General features: G+C 38.3%; 1 protein-coding gene across 9 annotated transcripts; it reads left to right on the top strand.

Annotated features, from left to right (window-relative positions):
• Positions 1 to 122: 122 nt before the first annotated feature.
• On the top strand, positions 123 to 10,804 carry Cbx3 (chromobox 3). Of its 9 annotated transcripts, none has more exons than XM_087206632.1 (6): positions 145 to 297; positions 1,602 to 1,653; positions 3,759 to 3,901; positions 5,828 to 5,990; positions 8,295 to 8,389; positions 9,586 to 10,804. In XM_087206632.1, the coding sequence occupies exons 2-6, from the start codon at positions 1,630 to 1,632 to the stop codon at positions 9,710 to 9,712; spliced, it is 552 nt and encodes a 183-aa protein (XP_087062758.1). In that variant the 5' UTR covers positions 145 to 297; positions 1,602 to 1,629; the 3' UTR covers positions 9,713 to 10,804. The 9 variants fall into 9 exon arrangements, with proteins under 9 accessions (XP_087062762.1, XP_087062758.1, XP_004839587.1 ...); XM_004839530.4 differs by having other exon boundaries at positions 181 to 489; XM_087206629.1 differs by lacking the exon at positions 145 to 297 and adding an exon at positions 387 to 625.
• Positions 10,805 to 11,145: the final 341 nt, after the last annotated feature.

Raw genomic sequence — 11,145 nt, 5'->3', positions numbered from 1 at the left:
GCCCCCGCCAAAGGCCGTGGGATTAACCCCTTGTCCTGGGGGGCGGCCTTCCCCAAGCGAGATTAAGGGAGCTCTCGCTCTTAGCTCCCTGGGACCCGCCCTCTCTTGCGTCAGGGCACCCACGACGAGAGGCGACGAAGGGGGAGGAGTCTGGCTTTGGCGCCAGCAGCTGCGGAGAAGGAAAAACCTCCGCCGAGAGGGCTCGAGTCACGGTCCTCGCCCCGCACCCTTCCGTTTCTCCTCCCCGCCCGCCCGCCCGCCCGCCCGCCGGGACCATCCGGCGCCGCGCTGCGGACCGTAAGTGCTGCGGTCGCCCCGCCCCCCGCGGCCGCGCCCCGCCCCTCGCGGCCGCCCGTCATGGGCGGTGTCACCCCCCCCTCCCCCAAGCCCGCGCTGCGCCCTGGCCCCCTTTCCTCGGATGTGAGTGCGGCTGCAGGCACGCAGGCCGAGACGCTGTGGAACCGCGACGCGAGCATCCCAGGCGGTGAAGTCGGTGGCCTTTCCAATCCCCCCTCCCCCTTGGTGGTGGTGCTCAGGCTACTGCGTGCGCCGGGTGCCCCCGAATCGCCCTCTCAGCCGCTTCTCGCCGCATTCGGCGACGGGGACTGCGGGAAGCAGCTGAGAGGCAAGCGGAGGTCGGCGACTGGCCTGGCGCCGCTCGTGCAGTTAGGTGGGGAGGAAACTATCGCGGAGGTCTCGCGTGCAGAGCCGCAGTGACAGCGGCCTTATTTCTAGACAAAGCGCCCTCCCCCTTCTCCTGGGTCCCCTATGGGGGGGGGGCACGCCGCTCTGCCGGCGAGCCGGGCCTCGGGGAGATCGGTGCGTTTTACTGCAGCTGCAAGGCCTAGTGCGCGCAGTCGCTGCCCGGAGGCTGCGGCGGGCATCCCGTTACGCGGCCGCCGCCCAAGGGGTGTGCGGGCCCCGTAGCGCTGTGCCCTTGAGCCCCGGCGCCGCGGCCTTTGTCTCCCCGCGGAGGCGCTGACCACGAGGCCCCGGGGTGGGGGTGGGGGTGGGGGTGGGGGTGGGCGCTTGGCACCTAGGATTCCGGAGGCCGGAACGGAGCCGGGAGGGGAGCGGGCGAGCCAGGGCCGAGATTTCAAAAGTGTCACGGAATGCACTGAAGCATCTCAGTGTTCTTTCTCTATTAAACCATTGATCAGAAAGAGAGATTTCTGCTGAAAAGCAATCAAGTGAATTAGATAGGAGACCTGGACTGTTCTGAAGGCTAGAGAAAAATATTTGGTAGTTTACCGTTAGTTTAGTAATTGTGTCTGGTTTTGAATCAAAAGGTTTTTTCTTTTAAAAAAATTTAGTTAATTATAAGTAAGACAGATTAGAAAAGATACTCGTTTATTTTCCCTATGTAAAGCTGTTTTAGGTACCAGTAGGCACCAATCCTAGAAAATGTTTTCTAGACTAATTTTTTTAGAACGCAAATGCTTGGGTGTGTAAACCTAAAGCCTGGAGCATAAATCTGCTGCTTTGGATTTGTAGCTGTCTGAAACGTGCATTACTTACGTGGGGGGATGAAGTCCAAGGAATACTTGTTTACCTACCTTTTACTGTCATGAAAACAATTTAACTGTCATGCATTTTTCTAGTAATAGCTCTGCAAGTCTGCAATAAAAAATGGCCTCCAATAAAACTACATTGGTAAGTTAATTTAAACCTAAAACATGTAAGGATCTAACTAAATTTTTTCCCAAAAAAATGTAACTATCTCTGTGGTTGAAAAATTTGTATCTGTGTATTTCCCAGCTCCCTTACTGGTTTTATGGAGGAGAATTGGGGACAAAATGAAATGGTTACCATTATGATATTATGCACTTGACTTAAAAGGCTCAAAATTCATTTCAAAAAACCTAATTTTAGGAGGGCATTTTGAAATAAAAATGCACATCTATGTAACATGGAAGAATATGTTAACGTAGGCAAAGCTGTATGTCCACTTAGATTTCTACTGAATTCTGGAGAAGTCAGGTATATTATTTAAAACTAGGTGCTTTGTGCAAAGTATACATTCTTAGATTTTATAGCAAGTTACACAGATGTATAAAAATCATGTACAAATGGATTTTTTTTATTAAATTCTTTTATTGGTACCTTTCTCATTGGGAATATGTTCAAATGGATTTAACCATGTCAAATTACAAGTTTTTTTAGAAGAACATCAAAATCAGGAAAGTTAAAGTTGTTGTTCCCATAGTGTTTAATTCTATCTATAAAGGTGTTAACGCCTATGTAAAGAGCAGACATTTGGTTTTTATCTCCTTTTTCCTCTTGGGTTTCATACTAAAAGGGGCAAGTTGATGATTTTTTAATTCGTGCCATCATTGGATTGTACATGATATCAAATACTCTGGAAAACAGATTGAGCTATGTAATGTAAAGTCTGTCTTGATAAGTCTGTGGTAGATTGTGTAGGTTGAAAAACAATGATAAAAGCATAAAGCATTTCCTGTACCTCTTCAGGATTGAATTGACCTTCAGATTCTATAGTAAGTCAAAATCCAGATAATAGAATTGGCTTTTACAGTTACCTGTAACCTTCAAGTATTAGATGGTAAAGAAGTGAGCTATGATATTTGACGATGCAAATAGTTACATAAAACAAAAGGATGCTTTCCAGGCCGGGGGGATGGGATACTGGGGATCGAACTCAGGACCTTGCGCTTGCAAGGGTGGTGCCACTGAGCTAAATCCCCAGCCCCAAATGGATGCTTTTTGAAATTAAGTTGCTACACAAAATAGGGTAGCCTTTAGGGTATATAACTTATTGGTGTTTATTTTCTCTTTTTTTTGTAAAGGGCCTCTTCAAGTTTTTAACCTAACTTTATTTTTAAAAAACCTTTTGTTCACCCCAGTTTCTTTGCTCTTCCCACTGTCACTCTTATCTTCCTTATACTGTACAGAGGCAGAAAAAGTAATTGGGTCCAGTCTTAAAGCTTTTGAGTAATAAAAATCACAAGGCCTAATTTAGAAATAGTATCCAACAAAATCAAATGTTGTCTGCTTTTTTTTTAACTTTTTATTGATACATTAGTTTGTATACCTTTGTATGTTTTCATAGCTTTAAATGTCCTTTTGCAGTCTTGAGGCGTTGTTGTAAGCATGCTTTTGTGAAATGTGTTTAAGAACAGGGAAATTGAGTTTTTTGTTTTTAGTTTTAGAAATCAGATTAATTTTTTTCTCTTGGTCTTTTGAAGTAGTGGCATTGTAGGTTTGCTCCAAGTGGTCAGGGAAAACTTAAGTCATGGTCTCCATTGTTGACCCTACAGTTATGTCAGGATTCTAAATGTTCTCATTTTTCTCTATATCCTTGAGGCTTTTAATATTGGTGTCTGAATTGGGAAAGGGATTATGACTATCTTAGGGCTACAGGTTTATCAGATATACCATGGGTTCCCTTAGTAAGACCTGTCACTACTATTTACTCTGTTCCTTGTAGTGTTTGATAAAACTTTAGTCATTTGTTGCTGTGCTGCAGTTAAAATGAGAACTCTGGTAAATTTGGTGTTGTAGATTAAGAAAAGAAAACAGTATTTCTAGGTAGTGGTTTGATTCTGTCATTTGGTGAAGATTGTTAGGTCATAAGTTTGAGTTAAATCAGTGGAGTGAAGCATTCCTTTATTGTCTTGTCGACTTTTTAGGAGATGTATGTCTTGGGATATACAAGTAACAATTTATGTCATATAACGATGTAAGAACTTTAGCCTTTAAAGTCTTTGTTTCTTAACTTTTCTCTTGTTTTTTTTTAGCAAAAAATGGGAAAGAAACAAAATGGAAAAAGTAAAAAAGTTGAGGAAGCAGAGCCTGAAGAATTTGTGGTAGAAAAAGTACTGGACCGTCGTGTAGTGAATGGGAAGGTGGAGTATTTTCTGAAGTGGAAGGGATTTACAGAGTAAGAGACATTGTTGTTGTTGTTTGTATTTTTAATTGCACTTAAATGGACTTATTTTTAGCCTAGATTTTTTTTTTTTTTTTTTTTTTTTTTTAGCCTAGATCTTTTGCTCTTTTGTCAGTTATCCCAAGGTATGTTTAAATTTAAAGGAGCCTTTAGTTCTAGGGTACCTTGTTTGAGGTTTGGAGTCTAGTTTATTACCTTGAAGAGACTTTTATTATATAATGTGTATTAATGTAGTTAGATATTGTGTTAAGTAAAATGTCTAATCTACATTGTTTTCCTATGAACAGGGGGCACCAAAAAATATTGAAACTGTACAATTAGACTAGTGGATCTTAAACAGAGATGTTTGTAATAATCTAGATCAGTCGTGGCACATGTGCCACAGCAGGCTGTTTCTATCATTGAAAGCTCTAAAAGGTTTGCTATCACTGCTGTAGGTCCTTAAACTAAGTTTACAATCTCTTTAAATAGAGCCTGGGCATTTTTTTAATTCATCTTGATTCCTGGTATTCCTTGTTATGAGTTAGTTGAGCACATAACCATTCTTTCTTAATGTTAGCTGTCCTTCAGATAACTTAAACATGCAGGGATTATGCTTTTAGCACTTGTGTTTTATGCCAGTTAGCTTGTATTCTACCTTACACCACAAAAAAATTCAATAATCAGTGACAATTAAAAATGAGTAGATAATTTCCTAAGTATGGTGGATTAAGTTTCAAATATCTGTTATCACCTACTTCCCCTACTAGTCACATTTAAAGCTTCCTCCATAGCAATTTGGGAATTACCTGTTGAATGGAATATTTAGGTTTTCTTATTTTATCCATCCGTCAGTGTCCTTACTTGAGCCTAAGTATGTTTCATAAGTCAATAATTTACCACTAAAATATTTCTTAACAGATAGCAAAACCAAATAAAGTAAGTCTTTGAGCTATTTAAATTTAGATATAACTAGTTCACCAGAGTTCATTACCTTCAAATGGTAGGTCATTTTTATTAGAATCCCATGGGACATTAAAAGCTGTCTCCAGGAGTATTTGGGAGTAGCTAACTATCATCTCTGTCTTCCCCCTTTTCTCCACCTTTAACTAAGTCGTCTTCTCTTTTTTTTAAAAAAAAAAGCTGTCTCTATGTTCACCCCTTAAACCATTATGAAGGAAATAGACTTGTCTATCTTTTCTCTTTCACGTTTCTGCAGTTGTAGTACAAAAGCAGCAATAGATAAAGATAATGCATTAAACAAATGAGCATGACTTGCGTTCCACGAATACTTCATTTGTGGCCATTTTTAATTTTTATTTTGAAGTTATTTCCCCTGACCTTTTAAAAATATAAAAAGTATTAGCTTGTAAGCCATAGAGGAGGCTGGATTTGGCTTTTAATTTCCCTGCCCCCTACTTTATATCAGTTTTACATTTGAGCACTTACCAGAAACTGAAATTGTCTCACATTTCAAAATGCCTCTAAATCATTGTTTTAAAATGCTAGTGGAAGCTGAGCATGTTGGAAGGCAGAGGCAGGAGAATTGCCCCAAGTTTGAGGCCAACCTGGGCTACAGAGTGAGTTCAAGGCCACCCTGAACTACATAGCAAGACCCTCTCTCAAAAAACAAAACCAAAAAAAAAAAAAACTACTAGAGGTAAATGAGTTGTGAAACTTGGAAAAATAAGTAGCTTCAGTTACTCTTGAATCAGATCCACTTACCTTGGGGGTAGAATAGCACATTGCCCACTTAGAACTGTGAAGGCAAATAATACGAAAGGTAATCTAGACAGGTCTTCGCAAAACAATTTCTGACTAGAGAGGGAACAACTAGTATCTGTAGCACAGAAAACTTTTTCCCCAGATATTTATAAATACATCTAGATTATGGTGATGAATCATGTTTAATTGAATTGTTGTTTTTTTTTAACAACACAGTGCTGACAATACATGGGAACCTGAAGAAAATTTAGATTGTCCAGAATTAATCGAAGCATTTCTTAATTCTCAAAAAGCTGGTAAAGAAAAAGATGGTACAAAAAGAAAATCTTTATCTGACAGTGAATCTGATGATAGCAAATCAAAGAAAAAAAGAGATGCTGTAAGTATAACACATTGCCTGTTAGACCAGTTTGATGTGGTTTTGTTTTGTTTTGTTTTGTTTTTTGGTACCAGAGATCGAACTCAGGTCCTTGCGCTTGTGCAGCAGGTGGCAAAACCACTGAGCTAAATCCCCGGCCCCTAGACCAGTTTTTTGTAAAAGGTTTTGACTTAAGTATTTTAAAGACTTAAAACTTACACTCTTTAAATGCCACTAAGAAGCCTTGTTTTTTATAAATACTGAATATTTAGGTTAAAAGAAAAAAAGATAAGCATAGGTTAGCATATAGGTATCATGTGAATACTTTGTACCACTTAAAATGCACTACTAGTGCTATTTTTGATAGATTGATGGATGTGATCCTTCATCAGACCAGTTACCTGTGTCTCAAGGGTGGCAGTCTTAAATACAAATAATACATAGTAAAAAAAAACCACCGAAAGCCTTTACACTATAGTGAAAGCAATCCAAATCACATGTCCTGGTGTAGTCCTTTAGTGGCAATGACTACCAGAAGAGTATTTTTTGTATGTGATCTATGTGCTGGGCATGGGGATGCACACCTGTAATCCCAGCCCTCGGGAGGCTGAGGAAGGAGAATCGCTATGAATTCAGGGCCAGCCTGGGCTTCAGCCAGACCTTGTCTCAAAAAAATTGTTTTAGCAGGCCGGGGATTTAGCCCAGTGGTTTTGCTGCCCACCTCGCAAGCACAAGGACCCAAGTTTGATCCCCAGTACCGAAAAAAAAAGCATTTGCAGAAAAAAATTGTTTTAAATAATTTTAATATATATGTGATCTGTGTTACCAAACAATATTTTAATTTTTAAGTATATACTTTTCAATAACAATAATAGTTTTATAATTTATTGGCATGAATTGAGACATTTGAGTAATTCACTACACATGTGCTCTGATTCAGTCTTTGCTTCACTGTGTCCGTGGTTTTGGACAAATAAGGTAACTTCTGCTCTTGACTTCAGGATTTCTTTTTGCCTTGCTTGCTGGCCCAGCATAACAATTTGGTGCCAGATCTTAGTGCTGAATTAGTTTCTTGGCTCGGGTACTAAGCTTATAATATAATTATATTAGTAAAGAGGACTGATGTGAAATTGGACAGTCCATTATATATCTTCATGACAGTTCTATTAAGATTATAGATGTCCTATTTTATCAGCAAGATGTTGATTACAAATTTGGTTCTGAGAGTAAATCACATAAGTATATTTAAAGTTTTTACTTTTTTTTGTGGTACCAGGGATCGAACTCGGGTCCTTGCACTTGCGAGGCAGGCAGTGGAACCACTGAGCTAAATGCCTGGCCCAATTTTTTTTTTTTTTTTTTTTTGGTACCAGGCATCAAACTCGGGACCTTGCGCTTGCAAGGCAGCCACCTGAACCACTGAGCTAAATCCCCAGCCAGTTTTTACTATTTTTATTTTGTTTATGCATTAAAGATATGTGGACAATTCAGGCTTAATACCTAGAAGTGACTTGAAATACTAATTTTTTTTGAAGCAAAACTTTTATTGGTACATTTTAGATGTACATAATGGTAACATTCATCGTAGGGAATTTGTCCTATACATGATGTATCTTCTTTTTTCCCATTCCCTTTGACCCCTCTTTCCCTCCTTATTTACAAAAGCTTTGTTTCCACTTTTTCCTTCTATTCTCTTTTCCCCTTGTTCCTTCTTTCCTTTCTGCTCCCCCTTCCCTTGTTCTCCTTCTCATTTGAACATTTTCTTCCCATTGTACAATGTCTGTTATATATTTTGGGTCTTAATGAAATACTAGTTTTAATGAGCTTATAAGTATTATCACCAGAGGGCCGGGGATTTAGCTCTGGCTCCACCGCCTGCCTCACAAGCACAAGGTCCCAAGTTTGATCCCCGGTACCAAAAAAAAAAAAGTATTATCACCAGAAATAAAGAAATTGGTTTTTCTGTAATCCCACACAGTTCTGCTGTTAATGTCTTTGGATAAAGAATGTTTTCTTGACTTGATTCACAGTTGTTTTAGAAATTTTAAGCTCTTTACGTCAAATATTAAACAGATTTATTTCCTCTGTTTTTTTATTTGTTTGTGTTTTTTTGGTACTGGGGATCAAACTCGGGACCTTGCGCTTGCAAGGCAGGCAGCAGAACCACTAAGCTAAATCCCCAGCCCTATTTCCTCTGTTTTTAAAAGTAATGGAAATTATAAGGTGTTTATAATACCAAGCAGGCTCTTAGTCTAGTTTTTTCTGTTTCACTATTGGAAGGCTTTGATGGACCTTATGTTTAATCACTTTACCTCTTATAAATAGGCTGACAAACCTAGAGGATTTGCTAGAGGTCTTGATCCTGAACGAATAATTGGTGCCACAGACAGTAGTGGCGAATTGATGTTTCTCATGAAATGGTAAGTGGATAGGTGATTATGTTTTAAAGTAAGGCTAGATTTTTCCTTTTTTTTTTTTTTTTTTGTATCAGCATACCTAAGAAAGGTTTTAGAAATTTCCATTGTAAGGTAAGGGGATAACTATTTGTTGAAAGGAAGATTCTAGTTTTGGTAACAGTTTTAAAGTGATGATCTGAAAACCATGACCTATTTTGGAAAATGAAGTTCTTAAGTGAATGGTTCTCAGTTGACATAAACAATTCAAACTTTTTTTTTTAATGTATAACTTTATTATCAAACACACATATACAAAAATTAAAATTATTCAAAGAAAAACAATGCAAGGAAAAAAAACGATAATAATATTCAAATATAGTAGAACTCAGCCAAAGCAAAACTGAAAAGTACTTAAACATTTTTCCATATAATTTTTTAAAAATCTCAAGCATTAAGACGTCAGAGGATGTGATTTGTTCTAGAAAGATTTTCAAAATTAATATTGACTAAATAGTGGTCTGGAAAAAAATTCTAATTAGCTAGTAGACTCCACATAGGCCAAATTTTTTTAATTTAAATTTCAATACAGTCATATGACGTGATGGAACTATAATCTGAGAAGTATGTTATTAGGCAATTTCATCTGTGTGTGTCGCAAAGTACCACACGGAGTGCCAACTTCTAAGTGTAAACTGAAAAGGTATACATCAATCATCTGTGATGGCCCCTTGATATTATCCAAATACGCAGTTAAACATGAGATAGATACCTGAGGCTACCACTGGCATAACAACTGTTTTACAGTAAACTCTTATATAAGTAGAATTATGCTCTAACGGATGAAAAGCATAGCATGTTATAAAGTACCTAAAACAGTAAGAGTCATTTATCTCACTATCGAGTACTGTGTACTGTACATAGTTGTCTGTGCTTCTTCTGGAAACACACCCTTCCCTCCTTTGATCTCAGTGACTTCCTTCCCAACCCACTGATGAGCTCCGGCCTAGTCTCTATCTGTATCTCTTCATATAGTTTTAAACACAATCTATATATGGATTCTTTCCAGATTCCAGCCTGTGTAACTGATCTCTCCCCTTCCCCTCCTGCCCACCCCTACCCCTTTGAGCCTTTTCTTCATATGTCAAATTATCAATTATTTGTTTTAATCATTTTTAATCCTAACAATTCAGACTTTTAACTGAATTTTTTCTTTATAACAGGAAAGATTCAGATGAGGCTGACTTGGTGTTGGCAAAAGAGGCAAATATGAAATGTCCTCAGATTGTAATTGCTTTTTATGAAGAGAGACTAACTTGGCATTCTTGTCCAGAAGATGAAGCTCAGTAACTTACATCATTTTTATATATATTTATATATATATATAAAATGGGTCTTGGTGTTTGATTCACTAGTGTGAAAAAAACAGCATTCTAATGAAAATCAAGTTTAATATGTTGGTTTTGAAAGTATTTGGGGAAGTTGTTGGGTTTTGTTTTGCATCAATAGCACTGGTTCCTTTGAACAAATAAAAAGCTTTCTGTAGTTGCTTCCTTTATCAGAAAACAGCATTTAATAGCCTGATATATTTCCTCTGCTTTTCTAAATATTGGGAAAATTATCCATAGTCAAACTCAAAAACAGGACTCATTTTTAGTTCACGTGCTTAAGGACCATTCTGAGTTTTTTGTTTGTGTGTGTATAAATAAAATACTTATGTAAATGGTTTTTGTTTTGTTGTTAAACATTTACCAAAACAAAAACTGGGTGATAAGCTCATGTTTGAGATGATATCATTCTGAGCAACCTAAGAAATAAATCACAGTTAAATTGAAAGTTTTCCTGAAGCCCTAACTTTTTCAAGTTAAATAGATGATTCTGTGGTTAGTTGGTCAGCTTAAAGTAGGTATTTTCAAAGCAGCCATACCAGAGTCCATTATCTGTGTGTTTTGTTACAAAAATATAGCAGTTTGCTTGCAAAATTCCTGAAAAATTGTATCACTACCAACAACTTCCCCACCCAAATAAGGTAACTAGTCAACCTGGTTTGTTTGAATTAGCTAAGGAAGACTTGTTAAGGGAACATTAAAGGCTACTCATGACCCATTCCCTTACAACAAGTTGAAATCTGTACACAAAGTCAGGATTCGTGGATGTCTAAGACTTGGCTCATGGAAACCTACTGAGTGGCTAGAGGTGGCCACAATTTAGGACCTGCTAGAATGAATGAGTAAACAAACTTATAATCTAAATTATTGACCTGCATGTTTTTCTTGACCCCAACTTGTTCCTTACATGTAGGCTCAATCTTCAGTATTTGGGTTACTGTTTCAGCAGAAGCCAGAAAAATAACTTTGTAGTAGTCAAAATGTTATCCTACTGTATATTGTTTACTTTATTGTAAATAATGGTGAGCAGTGGTCAATAAATAGTTTTATATTCCTTTTTGTGGTGAGACTTTTTAATCTGATTTCCTTTATAATGGAAGTGGAAACACTTACACACCATTACTGAATTAATCTTCATGTTTGTAAAGTGAATACCACCAAGGGAGTAGAGTGCACATCCTATATTCCTAGTACAGGTATTTCTGCAAATCATTGTATGTATTATTTCTCAGGTGTTGTATTTGTGCTATAACAAGTTAATACCCATCTGATGACAGTGCAAATTTATTGTGGAGACCAAAGTGCAAAATCAAGTCTCACTGGGTTAAAGTCAAGGTAGCAGCAGCACAGTAGTTCCTTCAGGAGGCCCCTGAGGTAGTCTTTCCCTGGCTGTTC

Source organism: Heterocephalus glaber, unplaced genomic scaffold (assembly GCF_053883595.1).
Source record: "Heterocephalus glaber isolate CG9 unplaced genomic scaffold, H.glaber_assembly_v1.0 deba00000676, whole genome shotgun sequence".
Lineage (NCBI taxonomy): Eukaryota > Metazoa > Chordata > Mammalia > Rodentia > Bathyergidae > Heterocephalus > Heterocephalus glaber.
The sequence above is the reverse complement of the archived record's forward strand: the minus strand, read 5'-3'. Positions and strand labels throughout refer to the sequence as shown.